The sequence below is a fragment of the Myotis myotis genome, unplaced genomic scaffold (genome assembly GCF_014108235.1).
Source record: "Myotis myotis isolate mMyoMyo1 unplaced genomic scaffold, mMyoMyo1.p scaffold_m19_p_20, whole genome shotgun sequence".
Classification (NCBI taxonomy): domain Eukaryota; kingdom Metazoa; phylum Chordata; class Mammalia; order Chiroptera; family Vespertilionidae; genus Myotis; species Myotis myotis.
In genome coordinates, this window is record NW_023416325.1 from 11,774,895 (window position 1) to 11,793,257 (window position 18,363).

At 42.5% G+C, this 18,363-nt stretch overlaps 1 protein-coding gene across 8 annotated transcripts in view; it reads left to right on the forward strand.

The window, feature by feature from the left end:
* MSANTD2 (Myb/SANT DNA binding domain containing 2) overlaps positions 1-18,363 on the forward strand; it is a 36,824-nt gene extending 18,461 nt beyond the window's left edge. The window contains exons 2-7 of one of the 8 annotated variants that reach the window (XM_036353900.1): positions 1,732-1,805; positions 5,014-5,124; positions 7,217-7,306; positions 11,030-11,129; positions 12,888-12,948; positions 16,668-18,363. In XM_036353900.1, the coding sequence (XP_036209793.1) occupies positions 11,054-11,129; positions 12,888-12,948; positions 16,668-17,502 (972 nt within the window). In that variant the 5' untranslated portion in view covers positions 1,732-1,805; positions 5,014-5,124; positions 7,217-7,306; positions 11,030-11,053 and the 3' untranslated portion in view covers positions 17,503-18,363. Of the gene's footprint in view, positions 1-1,731; positions 1,806-5,013; positions 5,125-7,216; positions 11,130-12,887; positions 12,949-16,667 lie in introns of those variants that run through there. The other 7 variants (XM_036353899.1, XM_036353897.1, XM_036353898.1 and 4 more) reach the window with 7 other exon arrangements.

The window sequence follows — 18,363 nt, forward strand, 5'->3', positions numbered from 1 at the left end:
AATGGAGCCGCCTCTGATTTATGAAGAAGCTGATGGGGATATAGCTGTGTATCTCTAATTAGGTGGAGAAAGTCCTATTGGTTGAAATAGGGTTCTGAGAACTCCTTCATAAAGGCCGGCTCAGATGGCAGGAACACGGTACAGGCAAGGTGCTCTGTGAGGGTGCAGGCAGCTAGTGCAGGCTTCTCCCTCAGGCTTGCATAGAAATGGTGCTAGGCTCTGTTTTCTCCCCCCTCTCCCTCTCCCTCTCCCCTCTCCCCTCTCCCCTCTCCCCTCTCCCCTCTCCCTTCCCCCCTCCCCCTCTCCCCTCTCCCCTCCCCCCTCCCGGCTCCCCCTCCCCCTCCCCTCCCCTCCCTGTATAGAAATGGCTGCTAGGCTCTGTTTCCTTCCTTCCTTCCTTCCTTCCTTCCTTCCTTCCTTCCTTCCTTCCTTCCTTCCTCCCTCCCTCCCTCCCTCCCTCCCTCCCTTCCTTCCTTCCTTCCTTCCTTCCTTCCTTCCTTCCTTCCTTCCTTCCTTCTTAATGTATTTGAGGGTGGGGAGGGGGGAGAAAGAAAGAGGGAGAGACACCACTTATTTGTGCATTCATTGATTGGTTGCTTCTCATATGTGCCCTGACCAGAGATGGAACCTGGAGCTTTGGTGTATCCAGGTAATGCTCTGACCAACTAACTGAGCTACCTGGCCAGGATCTGTTTTGTTTTTAATTTGAGCCCCATTAACCATTGGGAGCCCTTCTTAGTAGGTATCTTCTCTTTCAGGATCCACATTAATAAGAAAATAACTACAAAACTGAGAGAATAACATCATCATATGAAAGGAATAGAATAGCCTACTATTTGGGGGGCGGGGGGCTGCTCTGCACAGTTTCCCTTTTAAACATTGGTCTCATGAATAGAAGAATGTACCATCGTGTTTGGGAAGCAATACAGTACAATACAATACAATACAATACAATACACATATTGTAATGATACAGGTGTGGAGTTTTTTGTATGTGTGTACATGCTTGTGCATGTGTAAATCTTAATATTTAGACATGGTTGACTATGGAACAGTTAGTGCGTAATGCAGGCCGTTTGTATGGGAGGCCTTTAAAGATGAATGATTCTTCTCTGCTATCCTAGAAATATTTTAGATAATTCTCTTGAATGTGTTGTTCAGTTATAAGATACTACTAAAAGTTAACATTTTTTTAAAAATATATTTTATTGATTTTTTACAGAGAGGAAGGGAGAGGGATAGAGAGCTAGAAACATCGATGAGAGAGAAACATCGATCAGCTGCCTCTTGCACACCCCCTACTGGGGATGTGCCCGCAACCAAGGCACATGCCCTTGACCGGAATCGAACCTGGGACCCTTGAGTCCGCAGGCTGATGCTCTATCCACTCAGCCAAACCGGTCAGGGCTAAAAGTTAACATTCTTAATATCATCTTAAATACCACTTTGAGGTGGTGCCCGAGAGTGTGAAGTACTGAGAAAAAAATTGAACAGAGATGCTGATGTAGCAACTGTAGAGGTGATATAGGAGGTCAGATGGAAATAACTTCTAATGCAAGTCAGTTCTTTACCAAACAACTGATTTTTTTCCCCTTTATGGGAAAGAAGTTCTAGACAAGTAGTGTTATCTGACACTCTTTGATGACTGTAACCACTTGTTGCTGCCTATGGCAGAAATGGTTAAGTAATTCAATATACCCTAATTTTTTTAACCTGTCTTGTTTTAAATAGAAAAACACTTGATTCCATGTCTAGAAGGATTCTTGTATCCCAAAGAAACCCTTGAACATGACCACGCATATTAGGTATGGCTTTATAATATTGTTGGCAGTATGAGCTATTGTCTGAGTGTTGTATGATTTACCCACAGTGGAAGGTTGAAAGCTTTATGGCCATGTGAATGTAGTTCCTTCAGCAGTGAAAGATGTTTGTTTTTTAAGTATTGTCCTCTTTGACACAAGACCCTCGCTGCTAGTGTGGAGGAACCCAGAAAACTTAGGGGCTGATACTCACTGAAAATCAAAATTTCCCGAATTATTTGTTCTATGCAAGGATCTGTCTTTCGTGAAGATCGTACTGACCAGTTATAGGCATAAAAATGAGTTGCTGAGCCCGGCTGGCGTGGCTCCGTGGTTGAGCATCAACCTATGAACCAGGAAGTCACTGTTTGATTCCCAATCAGGGCACATGCCTGGGTTACAGGCTTGATCCTCAGTGTGGGACCTGCAGGAGGTAGCCAATCAATGATTCTCATCATTGACGTTTCTATCTTTCCCTCTCCCTTCCTTTCTGAAATCAGTAAAAACAATATATATATATATATATATATATATATATATGTATGTATATATATATATATATATATGTATGTATGTATATATGTATATACACACACACACACACATTTTTTTAATGAGTTGTTGATAGCCATATTCAGGAGGAAGTGCAAGCTGGTAGAATTCAGTCTGGGACAGTTCCCCAGAGAAGGGGGGAGAAGACTGAGGGGATGGTCTTCCAGAGAGGGAAGACCTCAGTTTCCAGTGGTCATTCTTCCGATTAACCCTATTAAAATCCAGGAAACACCTCCAGTCTTTTTCTATCTTTGACCGAACTACTCTATATTTTAGAAATATTTTTTATGATTTGTAGGGCATAAGAAATAATAAACTTTGGACAAGGCTGCAGAGCTTCATTTGGCAGGTGACCCCCACCTCCAAGAAAAATATGAGAATGATAGATATTTTTATTTTTTGTTAATCCTCACCCAAAGGTATTTTTTCCATTGATTTTTTTTAGAGAGAGTGGAAGGGAGGGAGGGAGGGAGGACAGCCATGTGAGAGAGAAACACAAATTGGTTGCCTCCTGCACACACCCCAACTGGGCCAGGGATCAAACCTACAACCCAGGTAAGTGCTCGGGAATCAAACCTATGACCTTTCAGTGTGTGGGCGGGTGCTCTAACCATTGAGCCACTGACCAGGGCAGTATGCTAGATATTTTTAAAGTAGCCTTGACCTTTGCAGTTAGTCTTCCTTTGTTACAAAGAAATTAATTTGCTTTGCTAATTATAGCACTGTATTTTTTTTAATACCCTTTCTGCTGCTGATTTTTTAAAAGATTTTAGGAGCCCTACCTGCTTTGATTTATTGATTTTATAAATAAAATCTACCATCATGGTTAAATGAGTTCCTGATTTTCTTTGCTAAGAAAATTTCATTTTCTTTTTTTTAAATATATTTTATTGATTTTTCACAGAGAGGAAGGGAGAGGGATAGAGAGCTGGAAACATCGATGAGAGAGAAACATCGATCAGCTGCCTCCTGCACACCCCGTACTGGGAATGTGCCCGCAACCAAGGTACATGTCCTTGACCGGAATCGAACCTGGGACCCTTGAGTCCGCAGGCCGACGCTCTATCCACTGAGCCAAGCCGGCTAGGGCTTCATTTTCTTGCTAAGTGGTTTACTACTTCAAAGTTAGTTCAACCCAGGCAGTGTGGCTCCGTGGTTGAACCAGGTGGTCACGGTTCAATTCCTGGTCAGGGCACATGTCAGGGTACATGTCAGGGTTGTGGACCCTATTCCCAATAGGGGGTGTGCAGGAGTCAGCTAAGTAATGATTCTCTCTCATCATCGATGCTCCTATCTCTCTCTTCCTTTCTGAAATCAATAAAAAAATGTATTTTTTAAAAAGTTACAGTAATTCATTTACTTAATAAATATATCGACCAGTCCTTATCTGATAGGTGCTTTTCTGGGCTCAGAGAAACTGAACAGGAAGACATAATCCCTTCCTCATGGAGCTCACAATTTAGAGGAAACATTCAACATTTTGTGGGTGGCACTTGGTAATATATATATATTTATTTTTTATTTTTGTCATTGATTTCAGAGAGGAAGGGAGAGGGATAGAGAGATGGAAACATCAAAGATGAGAGAGAATCATTGATGAGCTACCTCCTGCATGCCCCCCACTGGGGATTGAGCTGCAACCCCAGTATGTGCCCTGGCTGGGAACCGAACTATGACCTCCTGGTTCGTAGATTGACGCTCAACCATGAGCCACGCTGGTCAGCCGGCACCTGGTGGTTTTTATATGCCAGGTCTCTTTTGAAGGAATACTTATTTGTCTTGGGGCCTTGGCTCCTCACTGGACGAGGTAATCTCTAAGGTTCTTTCCATTTTAGAACTTCCATAAGATTTTGGAAGTTGCCCTGACTGGTTTGGCTCAGTGGATAGAGCGTCGGCCTGCGGACTGAAAGTTCCCGGGTTCGATTCCAGTCAAGGGCATGTACCTTGGTTGCGGGCACATCCCCAGTAGGGAGTGTGCAGGAGGCAGCTGATCGATGTTTCTCTCTCATCGATGTTTCTAACTCTCTATCCCTCTCCCTTCCTCTCTGTAAAAAACCAATAAAATATATTAAAAAAATAAAATAAAATAAAAAAAATAAATAAAAAAAAAAAGATTTTGGAAGTTGGGAACTGGTTTGTCATTAGAGCCTTAGGCAGCTCCAACAACCTCCAGTCAATCAGTAGATTACAGAAAGGTTTTTTAAAAATATATTTTTATTAATTTTAGAGAGGAAGGAGAGGGAGAGACATTAGTGATAAGAGAGAATCATTGGTCGCAACCCAGGCATGTGCCCTGACCGGAAATCGAACAGTGACCTCCCATAGGTCAACGCTCAACCACTGAGCCACGCCAGTCAGGCTATTATAGAAAGTTTTATAAGAGATAGTTGGCAAGGATAGGAACACAGATAATGAATAGTATTAAATGCTCAGGAAACTCAAATGAGTTAAGGACTAAGTTTGAGGACCATTTTTCTTAATTAAGAAGACATTGCTGACCATAATATGAACAGTTTCAACGGAATAATCCCATTGGGTTAAGGATTGAGTAAGGAGGTGGTGCCTAATCCTTTGAGACCCCTTTAGTGTTAAAATGGGAAGCTGTTAAAGCTTGGCCATTGTGACTACTAAGACTTAATTTCATGTCCGTGCTTGTTTCTAGATATGGGAATGTCCCTGTTGTAAGTTGTTATCTTGGGAGATTTATCTAGCATCGATATTGATGTTTATCAGATACTGAATGCTCCAGTACGATGTGATACAGTCGGAACAGGTAACCAGCATAACTCTGAGTTGTGTAGTATTGCTTAACTGCCACTTCAGAAAAAGATTTCTTTCCCAGGAAATAGAAAAAGTACTATATTTTGTTAAAGAGTAAATTGATAACCTTGAATGCTTCTTTCAAGAAACAGGAGAATTTGGCTAGTTTACCTTTTAAAGGAAATATTAATGGGGATTTATCTAAATGAACAGAATAGTGAGTAAGATGGGTAAATTGTACTTAAACTGGATGCCCCAGTTCTTAGACTCTCTTGTAAAATGTAAGACTTGCATGAAATCTACCTTATCTTAGGCTTTCTGGCTACTTCCTCTTACATTCTTTTGTGGAGGAAACAACCACAGGGTACAGAGCAGTTTTTTAACACGAGGTTCTTGTATGGGCTCTTCACAGAGTCCATGTTCCCCTTGAAATTGTCTTGTGTGTATTTTTTTTAAAATATATTTTATTGATTTTTTTACAGAGAGGAAGGGAGAGGGAGAGTTAGAAACATCGATGAGAGAGAAACATCGATCAGCTGCCTCCTGCACATCTCCCGCTGGGGATGTGCCCGCAACCCAGGTACATGCCCTTGACCGGAATCGAACCTGGGACCTTTCAGTCTGCAGGCCGACGCTCTGTCCACTGAGCCAAACCGGTTTCGGCTTGTGTGTATTTTTATGGGGAGGAAATCCATGACTCAAAACAGTTAAGACTCTTCTCTGGAGAGGAAAAGGAAAAGGAAAATTTAAGAATAGAGCTTTCATTTGCCAGAACGTCCTCTGTTTCCCTAAGAACTACGGGAGTGTGGAACAAGAAATGTATTTCTGTGGGTGTGCTTTTCTGGGGGGAAGGGGTGTTTGGTTGATTTTAAAGGATTTAGATGATTTGGCAAGTCAGTTTGCCAGATTTTAATGTATAAAACCCTAAGAAAATAGAGTGAAGTTCTGCTGGCCCCAGATGGATGGATTTTGCCTTAGATGATGCCCTAATCATTAGTTACATCTAGATAGATAGATGGATGATAGATAGATAGATAGATAGATAGATGATAGATATTCATACTATAGTCTTAATATCCCTCTTACTGTGCACAGAAATGTTTCTTTCAGGTTTTTTTCTTTTCCTACCTTTGTACTCACAGTCAGAAAATAAAACTAATTAAATAAATTTTGAGTCTTAAAGGTTTTGAATGAACTTGGTGTTGGTTTTTTTGCCTCAATTAACTAAGAGTAACTAATTACAATAAAGTGGTAATTAAACTTTAAAGGAAGAAGATAGATCTGTTTCACAAAGACATTTTTGCTTCAAAATACACATCTGCGTAGGCAGAGGAATTGTTCTCAACACTTTTACAATCAGTCACTGGAGAATTACTCCCAGTAAGTTCCCCCTTTCCGGTGGAACATAATATATGACTTTTAAGACTTTGTTTGCAAAAAAGTATATTCTTTACTTAATCAGTTGGGCTAAAAGGATCTCAAACGTGTCATAGTTAGTTGGCAGAGTGTTAAGATAAACTACGTGACCCATTTCTAGCATGGCCAGTTTGGCAGCTCCATTTGGAAATCTGTTTCACTGCTTGTTTTTTCTTATAACATTGTTTCCTGCTGTTATAACCAAGCTGTCCTTCCAGGGTCGGACTTGAGTTTTCATCCGACATCTCAGACTACACAATACGTTCACATGGCTGTTGTGCCCGTTGCTCTCCCCCCTCGCTGTATGCCGTCCCACCCGCAGTCAGTTCTGTTAGAACAGTGGTTTTGTCATGCTGCTGACTTTATGATTGAATGAAATGGGGGTGCATTTTGAGAAAACAGTTGAGCCAGTAGCAGAATTAGTTGGCACATGCCCATACGATTGGCTTAGCTTGCTTCCGACCTTGCCACACCACGGAAGAATGCAGTTCTTCCCACTTCCTGACAGTCAGAGGAGGAACTGGAGGACACTGAGGCAAAAGAAACCTTGTCTGTATCCCCAAAGTAGCTTCTGTGATGGCAGAAAAGGCTTTGATGAAACCACTGGCCCTACGTACAGATCTTATTTTCCAAGCCTTTCGTTATATTATTTGCCCTTTTCTGAACTCTACAATTTCCCTCTCTTGTAGCTGGTTCGATGCCCAGAACTGAATGCTGTGCTCCAGCTGTGGCCTCACCGGTGCTGACTAGAGAGGAAGAGCCACCTTCATAGCTTACATGTGATTCCTCTGCTTATCCAACCCAATACTGGATTTACTTACTTTGGCAAGATAGCTGCATTGTGCACTGTATTTAATGTTCCGTGTACTGTAACCCTGGGTCTTTCTCTGCATTGCTGCGTGAAACCCCAACCCCGCCCATCTCAAATCCCTGCCTTCGTTTACCTGCCCTCCCCCCACCCCCGTAGACTCCCCTTACATTCATCCACAATGAATGTTATCTTTATTCTCTCGTTTCTTTTCAGTCTAATCTTAAACTCGGGCAACACCTTCCCTCTGTCTATAAATTGTCGGTTGTCGGCCTTCTGATTTGTCTCCCTGCTTTGGTAACGGGACGCCTTTAAGTCTTCTCTCTGGTTCTTTTACTTCTGTGGTTATTGTACAGCTGGCACGGGATTCAGTAAGCATTCGCCTGGCGTTGCTTCGCGATCAATACCTGGGAAGTCCTCTGATTTGATCACCGACTCAAGTTGTTACCTACACTCTTGGGCCTCTGTTCAGGTTTCCTTAGCTCCTCCTGACCTCCATCCCTGTGACCTCATTCAAGATGCCCTGTATCTCACAGCTCTTCCCCGGGGGAGGGGTCCGGAGGCTTGTTTACCATGGAAATTTCTAACAAGGAAAGCGGTCTTCTTAATTGTGAATAGAATGGTCTTTAATAATTTTAAGCAAATTCTTTCCCCCCTAAGATATTCATTGCTGTTGTTGCTTTTAATGCTAGAGCTTAAAAAAAATAGAACTTAAGTCACTATAAATTTCTCAGAGGAGTGAGGTAAAGGAAGAAGGAAGGAAAGCAAGGCGATTGTTCTGAGCAGGAAATAGGAACTGGTTCTCCAGGAAAAGCTCACGTGAGGATCTCACTGGGTTTGGTGCAGTGTCAGAAATGGGAGGCGAGACTTTGTTTTTTCTAGATTCTGGAGCATTGTCTTAACTTCAGAGTTAGAGTAGGTGTTTAAGCTGGTCTGCGTAGGACTACAGACACCGTTGTTTCAGTGTATGCTTTGGTTAACCATTGGGAGTGTGGAAGGTGTAACCTGTCTGGTTTATGGGAGGTAAGAACTGGGGAGGACACCTCCCTGTGTCCTTTTGATCCATTTCTAATCCCTCTGGTTTCTTACGGTAGCGGTCAGCTGAAGTTTGAGCTCTTACTTTTTTTCTATGTCCTATTTCAACAGCTTCTCCTTAGATCTGTAATCTTTGCTGAACCTACAAGATACCTCATATGTATTTATGTTTTGAGAGTTAAAATCAATTTGGAAATCTTTTTCACATTTCAGTACATCAAATTTTATCATAACGATTGAGAATCACCAAGCATTTTTCCTTCAGACCCTACTAGACGTTTTACATACCAGCATGTTAACTATTAAAATGTATTTCACAAGTACACTACCAAGCGAGACATCAAATGCATCATCTAACCGTGCTTCCATACCTAAGACCATTCGATATGGCTGGTTTTCTTATGCACAGTTACATAGTGAATGTAAGCTCACTTTGGTGGTTTCAGTCTTTCCTGTGGTTTCCCACTGTAGGGTCAGAAATCGGTGGCTTTGTTTATGCCCACATCACGGCCTGATAAGTGTGGCCCCTTTCTTCAAAGGAACATCATTGTGTTTCCTGACTTCGGGACTAGCCCTCAGTGACAGCCCACGGGTCCCTTTCTTGTGCCGGGTGCTTTTCTCAGGCAGCCAGGCGGCGGTGGCACGGTTCCCACATCCATTTATGGCCCTGGAGGGTGAAAGGGACACAGCTGGGACTCTCCATGTACGGTCCTTGAGGAGTCAAAAAGCGTGGTTGGGGTGTTCTTGGAGGCAGCAACTAGACGTTGTGAGATAAAAATAAATTGGCAGGAGATGTTTGCAATTCCAGTTCCCGTCTCTGCCAGGAGGGCAGAGAGCATGGGGGGAGAGAGCAGAGAATCCACGGATCTCTGTGGAGGCATCTGTGTCCTTCCCCTGAAGGGCTGCCCGTGACTCCTCCCCAGTTCACTTGTGCTAGAGAGTTTGAGCTGCTACTTGTGACCATCCCTTATGAAGAGAAACCTCAGTTCTTTGAGGCACCAGTGGAGGCAGAAGAGATCTCGAGAGAGGAAGAGGGAGGAAGGTGCTCATGCAGGGGGGCAGGTTGGCTGGTTTGGGGACAGGGTGATGCTGACCACCACTCTGTTTGTGTCTGAGGAATGTCGTCCTAAGTGCCATGCTCTTATTATTCCTTTTGCCCATCTGGGTTTCCGGCATCAAGAGAAGATCTGCAGAGTATTTTATGGAGTGTCTTGTGGTTTGTCAACTGCGATTTAGAGACACTGAACTTCCATGGAGGTTCTGCAAAGGCTTTTGGTGAGAACAGGTGATGTGTTGGCTTATGGGATGCCATCTCACATGTAGGAGACATTTATAGTCTGGCAAGTGCACATATTGAAGTCTGAGGCGAACTGCTTTTGCGCAGGCGTGTTAGAAAGTATTTGGGAACCACCAGAGAAAAAGGGTCTTGTCTCAAGGAAACTCAGGGTGAAACCCAGTCAAGTAGAAGGAACATGGAGGCAGAGATGGGAGAGAGACTGAGAGCAACTAAACTAAATTTGGAAGCTGGGACCAAGTCCTTGATGTAGCCTTTGCAATATCATTCAACTAAGGAAACTGAGCTAATAATAAGAACTGTGCCTTAGAAGACCATGAAGAAAATGGAAGGGTTGTGTAAGATGATAAAGTTATCCAGGTTTTATATGTGGACTTGCAGAATGATATTTATTTGCTGTGCGTTAAAAGGCAGAAAGATAAATGAAGTAACACCCCTCTACCTCACTTTCCCCCAAAAAGGAAATTAGCGGCCTCATGTGTTGGTTTGTTTGGCTGGCAGTTTGAGTTGGTAGAATAGATGAGTCTTACTGGCTAATTTTTAGATGTAGGTATATTGTTTCTTGATAATTGATGTTTGAGACAGGGAATCGGTAGCATGATTGACTTGACCTCTCTTAAATCTCAGCAGCTTCCCCAAAGACAGTGAGTTAGTGAGGGATATGGACCATCTGAGTAATACTGTTTCCTAGTTGCTTCATTTAGGGGATTGTTTTTACCCTGTATCTCTTCTTAATCAAGAGTAAGGAAGGTTATATTCTTTGCTTCAGGGAACTCTCCTTTCTGTCCTCCCTTCCTCACTTTTTCCCAATTCTGGCCCCAAAGCAGCTCTATCTCTTCTGTGGCAGGTGTGCATCCTATTGGCTGGCTGGTATTTCTTGTTTTCTTTTTTTTTTCTTTCCTTATTCTTTTTAAGTGGGGGAGGGGGTATAAAAATATGTGTATGGGGTACATGCAATAATGTTGTAATGATTCTTGTTTAATGGATAATTAATTGCAAAGTAATTGTTTGAATGATAACATGTTTGAGTAAATGCTAAATTAGTAATTTTTTTTTCTAATATAATAATGATTTTGAAATCTAGCATTCCTGTAACAATGTGTCTGTGTTTGTCTGTCTGTGTCTGTCTCATAGTAATTAATATCTGTGGTCCGTACCTGGAAGAGGAAGGACAGCTTTAAAGGAATAACAAAAGACTTTGTGTCTTAGACCCTTCGCAGGTGTTACAGTCGGGTGAAAGAACATGGTGTTGGGAAAAGAAAGAGCAGTTACACATTTGAACAGTTGGAACAGGTGTTTGGTCAGGGAGGATGGGATGCTCAGCCCTGCCAGCCTGTACTTATTAACAGTAGTGGCTTGTACCAGGAGCTGGAGTCAGATGGCAGCACTATGGAGGAGTATTCACAGGAGGACTGGGGAAACCACAGTCAGGATCTCCATGGCTACCCAACAGATCAGGAATTGGGTAAGAAAGCCGACGTATCTGCTCCTCGTCTGTGTCTGTGTGTGTGTATGTACCTTCATATGTGCACCGGGACTGGTACTGTCCCTACTGTCAGCACAAGGCATGTAGCCCGTTTATCTGGGGCACTCTGGGCGGCCTTGATTTAGCCTTAAACTACCAGCTAGTGCTTGGTGTTGGTCATTTGCTGATTTGGGTGCCAGCAAACATCCTAAATCCACAGAAGAATTCCTCATTCTGAGCTACACAGGAAGCTTGGTGGCCGAATCCTATGCAGTTGGAAATACCCCGCAGCTCTTAGCTCTACGGTGACTGCCACGAGTACTGACTCTTGGCTCAACTGCTAGAGATGAACTATCTTTTTTCTTTTTCTGTTTGTGATTTGGAAATGGTCCCCTCCCAGACTTCGGTCTGAACAAAATATGAAGGGAAACCTCGATTTGTCTTAAAAAGGGCTCATATTTGAGCTTTCTCGGCAGTCATATTCCTTCAGACTTCACAAAGGATTCCAGCAACAGCTGAAATGATTGACCACAGTCTTAACGTTTAGAATGGAAATGAAACTCTTGGCCATCAAAGCCAAGCTTGTGTGGCCTCATTGAGAGGGTCTGTGTAAGTGTCTTTTTGTAGTAAATGCCCCACTTTTGATTTTCATGATGTGGAAGTCCTACCCACGTTTCTGCTGCAGCCATTATAGCTTAATGGTGAGTTGTGTGATGAGTACTCACTTACAAGTAAATGTTGTTACTCGCCAGTGAGAAGGTAGAGTAGGATTGGCACTACCGGTGTACTTCTCCAGCTCAAGATAATTAGCATTACTCGATCATCATCCCTGATGCTAATTCAAAAGAAACAGTATTAAATGCTTGTGTTTCTCATGAATGCTGTTTTTGTTTGTTTGTTTGTTTAATCTCAAATATTGGAAGAGAGAGGGAGAGAAGAAAGAGGCTATATAACTGTAGGACTAACACAATTTAAGAGAGAGACTTTAAGATTGGAAGAATAAGCCCTGGCCGGTGTGGCTCGGTTGAGCGTCGTGCCATGCACCAGAAGGTTGCTGGTTGGATTGCCAGCCAGGGCACATGCCCAGTGTGGCCTCGGTCCCTGGTGGCGGGTGTGCAGGAGGCAGCCCATTGATGTTGTGCTCTCACATCAATGTTTCTCTCTTTCTCCCTCTTCCTTCCTCTCTCTTTAAAAATCAATCAATTATTCTTTAAAAAGAAAGATTAGAAGAACAAACAGGGCAGATGCTAAGCGATTACTATCTCTTCGTTTCAAAACAGTCACAAGGTCTGAATTACTTTGGCATCCCATAACTCGGGTTTTGCCAGAGAGATTTAAGTCACCCAAATCTTTGGGAGAAAAATAACATGCGGAATATGTGGATCCTGATATTGGGGAAATAATTCCTCTGTAAAACCTACATAGAAAATCTAAATCTCGCAGAATTATTTTCATTCTTGTTCCTTTAAAAATCATGTTTGTGGAGAAATTAAGCTTTAAGCTCCCAGCTAGAAATCTACTGGTGACCTTGAAGAATTTTATACTTGTAGAGCTGGTTTCTGATCTTGCATATAAATGTATGCATCTCATTATAAAAGAGTTATATTTATAAATCTGGCATTGGGCAGCGTTTAAGACTAGAATCAAGTCCTCAAATTGGGATATGTGGATGAACAGTAAACATATAGCTACTTATCTACATAAATGTATGCCACCACTTAGGAGAATATAACCTGTTTCCAAAACTTTGCTTTTCAGATGAAATACCTGTCACAAAGAGAACATTAAAAATCAAACAAGAATCTTCTGAAGAAGCACAGTAAGTGGACGCTTCCCCTCTCTACAAATGTATTCATCTTGGTGTAATGGGAAGGTGCTTCCTCTGCAATCTCACTGAGGAAGCCTGTCTAGTCATTCTTCCTCACTCCCTTAGCCTCAGCTTCCCAGTGGTTAATCTAAAATGGTGAGAGTTTTATACACAACAAGAAGAAATAAATATGTTACGTGAAAAGAAGCCTGTGTGTGGATCTGGATACCTGGATGTTTTACTAAGATGGGAAGATGAGTCACAGAACCCTGAGTTTATCTGGCAAAATGATAGGAGGGTTAGAGGACACATAAATTTCTTAGGTTACATTTTGGGAATCAAAAAGTACACTCTTGCCCGGCTGGCATGGCTCAGTGGTTGAATGTCGACCTAGGAACCCGGAGGTCACAGCTCGATTCCCAGGCAGGGCACAGGCCCAGGTTGCGGACTCGATCCCCAGTGGGGGCCGAGCAGGAGGCAATTCATTAATGATTCTCTCTCATCATTGAAGTTTCTATCTCTCCCTCTCTCTGAAATCAATAAAAATACATTTAAAATAAAATAAAATTATGACATCAAAATATTCCAAAGGAAGGGTAACTTTGATGCGTATTTTAAAAAATGAGGCTACCAGTCCAGACCTTCAGAGCCCTTTTCTCCAAAGAGGCCATCGTGTCTTTCACTATGATGTCCCATCTCTCCCTTTACCACTCAGGACCTTCAGAGGAAGCCCGGTTGGTGTAACTGGGGATGAACTTGAACTGCACAGTATTGGGGTCACCAACCCCAAACCACCCAAACTTTTCCTGTGGTTGGGATTTTAAAAATTGGGAAGTGTGACAGTTCTTAAGGACCAGTTCAACAACTGGGCCTCATTCTCATTGTGCCCCATAGCGTCGAAGGGTCGATCTGAGTCTTTAGCCCAGGGAGCTGCAGGCTGATCGGCAGGGAAGAAGCTGAGCGGGCTCTGCAGAAACATTCAGCCTGTGCTGCCTCCTCTCCAGGCTCCCATCTCGGGGGGAGGGCTTTGAGAGGTTCCCAACAGGCAGTTTATTTTCCAGTGCAAGTTTCCTCGGCGCTGTTCCTTGCTGATGACTTAGGCCTGTGACAGTGCTGAGTACAATGGTTCATTTGGGCGTTGGATTTCTTCCTCTGTGTGTTGCAGGTGGCATCAGCCTGAACTAGCTGACATAACCTGTAGTAAAATACCATCCTTCAACCATGAGGAAGAGTCACTATTCTGCTCATTTGTTCAACATTTATATCAAGTACCTACTGTAGGTCAGGCATTGGGGTGCATCAGCGAGCAGACAAAAGTCTCTGCCTTCCATCCCAACTCCTTAGCCTAGTCCTTCTTGAGATCAGTAAAATATTTCAAAAGAGGCCCGGCCAGTGTGGCTCAGCGGTTGAGTATCAACCCATGAACCAGAAGGTCACTGTTCTATTCCCGGGCAGGGCACATGCCTGGGCTGTGGGCTCGATCCCCAGTGTGGGGTGTGTAGTAGGCAGCCAATCATTGATTCTCTCTGATCATTAATGTTTCTCTCTCCCTCTTCCTTCCTTTCTGAAGTCAATAAAAATATATTTTAAAGAATATGTCAGAAGAGGACAAGGAAGGATGGTGGCTCTGAAATAAGTTTTTGGGTACGTGTTTTTTAAAGCATTGACCCATGGAGAAACATGGTCCTATATCTTAACCTCACAAGTAGCACATTATAAATACTAGAAAAGTGGCCACGTGCCTTTGTGTCCTCTGAGAAGAGGGACACGTTCCCAGGAACACAGTGGTTTCATCTCGATGGCCACTCTGACGCTTGAGAAGCTCTCAAGGCACCCTGGAGGGCGGAGGAAAATCCAGGGCACTTTTTGGCCTCAAGAAGCAGCTGATAGCAAAATATGTCACATCTTTGTCATCTCGCAAAGAAAGTCAAGGAGAGTAAGAGGTCAGACTGAGAATGACTGCATGCAGATCCCTCAGTGTTGCGAAAGCTTTCCCCCTGGAAGATTTGAGAATTTAATAGGAAGTTTCCAGGGTCTGTCTCCTCTCAAGAAGCTAATAAACGGCACGTACACCCTCTTTCTTGCATACATTTGATGGTATATGAGTGGTTAGTTGAGTATTTTTGTAGCTTAAGTCTATACTTGTTGTAGAGGGTAATAGTTGGTTGCTAAGTTAATATTTAACAAACTTCAATCTTCCAATATCAAAGATTTGCCATACCTGAGAAGCAAACTTGTAATTGCATATGCCCACACATATATGAATCATGGGATATCAGTTAAGTTATATGAGTTCAGCAGCATATGCAGAAAGAATTCCCTGCCTTTTCTGTCATAACTCTGTTAATTATCCAAATCAAAATTTCTTTACTTTTTCCCTTTATAAAATATTTTCTAGAACAGTCTCAATTCATTATCTTGAATTTTTTTTAATCCTCACTCAAGGACATGTTCTTTTATTGATTTTAGAAAAGGAGGAAAAGAGAGAGAGATCAATTGGTTACTTCCTGTGAGAGAGAGAGAGAGAGAGATCAATTGGTCACTTCCTGTGAGAGAGAGAGAGAGAGAGATCAATTGGTTGCTTCCTGTACGTGCCCCAGCTGGGGATCGAACTTGAAATGTAGGTATGTGCCCTAACTATGAATGGAACCCATAACCTTTTGGTGTACAGGACGACACTTCAACCAACTGAGCCAACCAGGTCTCATTATCTTAAATTTTTATCTCTTTAAAGCTAAGCGTAATATGGACCTTTTACATCTGAATTCTCAGATCTTAAATCTGTGTTGAACTAACAGTTCTCAGTTTGGAAGAGGTAATGAATTTCTTCTATAAATAGAAGAAAATGTCATTTTCTTTTTGCAAGCATGTATCTGCCAAAATTATTGCACTTTCAGAATTTCCAGCTTTGAAATTAAGATCTTCATTATTTTAAATGATACTGTTTACCTTTCTCTTTTTTTTTTTGACTTATTGGGATGACACTGGTCACCATGATCATATAGGTTTCAGGTGTGCAGGTGTGGGTTTCTGTGTTACAAAATCTGCATATTGCACCGTGCGCCCACCACCCTAAGCCAAAGCTTCTCCTCTCACCTTCTATTAGGACTCCCTTCTACTCCCACCCCCTTCCCTCTGGCAACCAACATACGCTGTTTGTGTTCACGAATTTCAGTTTTATATCCCACATATGAGTGAAATCAAACGGTTCTTAGCTTTTTCTGACTGACATATTTCACTTGGCATAATGTTCTCAAGGTGGATACCTTTCTGACTACAGCTTTCTCCACTTGCTCTTGGTTAGGTCTGAAGGCCATCGTGCGCATTGTAATAGTCACTTAAAACAATTCATGCCCCTTGGGTTCTGAAGTCCTAGGGTCTTACTAGTACGTAGCAATAGTTGCAAAGGTTAATACGGCCAGCCTGTATAAGTAACGGAAAGCAGCTTATCATTCATTCCTAGAAACTTCCTAGGGGAGAGTGTTCTCAGATTTTATACTATGGTTATCTCAACCTGCCCCGACCCATATGGAAGCTACTAATCACATGTTTATTGAACCATAATTTCAAATTATAATGAAAAATACCTCACTCACACTGGCTACAATCTATGTGCTGATGCTAGCATACTGGACAGCACAGATATAGAATACTTCCATCATTGCAGGAAGTGCTGATGGACAGTGCTCATCTAGACCCCTGAGGAATTTGCTTTTTATTTCTCGTTCTAGGAAGAGAGACATCATGCAGAATATCGTCCAGATTTTGGAATCAGTGCAGTTGAAATGGGAACTGTTTCAGAGCTGGACGGACTTTTCAAGGCTTCATCTTTCTAATAAACTGGCTATTTTCGGGATCGGTTATAACACCCGTTGGAAAGAGGATATCCGCTACCATTATGCAGAGATCAGCTCCCAGGTGCCCCTTGGCAAACGGCTGCGGGAGTACTTCAACTCCGAGAAGCCCGAGGGGCGGATCATTATGACCCGCGTGCAGAAAATGAACTGGAAGAATGTCTACTACAAATTCTTAGAGATCACTATCAGTGAGGCCAGGTGCCTGGAGCTGCACATGGAAATTGACTGGATCCCCATTGCCCACTCCAAACCAACTGGTGGCAACGTCGTTCAGTATTTATTGCCAGGAGGCATTCCCAAGAGCCCGGGCCTGTATGCCATTGGCTATGAAGAATGTCTGAAGAGGCCCTCCTCCCCCCACATGGAGCAGAGTTCCCTGGACCCAGGAAAGGAGGGCAGGGTTGACCTGGAAACCCTTTCCGCACCCATAGAACCCGCCCGGATCACCTATTGCTACCTCGGGATCGCTGAGGTCAGGACTCTGCAGCAGTGCTTGTTTCTACACTTCCAAGCCAATACCAAAACCTTCAGCAAAGACTGGGTTGGTATTAATGGGTTTTTGTCTCAGAACTGCATTGTGGATCCCGGAGTCTCCCCCAAATCCATCTACATCAAGTTTGTGGAAGTAGAGAGGGATTTCCTTTCCGCGGGCTCTTTAGTGGAGTGCCTGGAAAAAGCCATTGGGTACCGCTTAAAATTTAACAACTGAATGTCATCCTTCATAAGGATTTGGGCTCTTACCTCCCTCTTCTCACTTCCCGTGACCCAGACTGTCCCTCATCCAGATGCTGCCATCAGACTCTCCATGGAAACTCTTTCCACCATTGGGCCAGTACAGTCTTTAAAGGATCACACTAGACTTTGAGCAAACAACACAGACCTCACCTAAAAATGCTCACTTTGAGCAAACGAGATTTACAGCGAACTTGCATGGTGGGTCGACTGTTTTTTAAAAACAAAACATTTTTAAACGGATATTAGAGCCCTAATATAAACAAACATAGCTACATTCCATATTGGACAAAACTTATACTTTGAGTTTCATATAAAATTGAAAATTTGTATTTTTTCCACAACGTTTCATTTTTACACATCTCTATGTCTCTATATAAGTATTATTTACAACCCTGAATAAATAAGCAATAGATAATGGCAAGTTAAATCTCAAGTCACAGTAAATAAGACTGTTTTTCAATATCACCTTTAGCTACTATTGTATATAATTTAGAGTTTCATTTTTTCACCAACTCAGTGTTTTGCTATTCCCAATCAGTGTTGCCTGCAAAGACCTTTGTTTCTGTGATGTACCAACTTGACGGTTGTGTTGCCGTTTAAACTTTTTATAAAAAAAAAAATTAAAGTAATTCCTGGCCTCTTGGCGTAGTAGTTGAGCTTTTTGTAGCAGAGTGTGGCCATGCTGGCAGTGGGTGCTGTGCTCTGACTTCGAGCAAACAGCAGATCTTCACTTTCTTGCACTCTCTGCACCCAATGTCATTATTTCTTGTCAGAGTGTACCCAAGGTCATTGGACATTGCATTTTGTATTTCTTTTTTAAAAAACGACTAGGTTA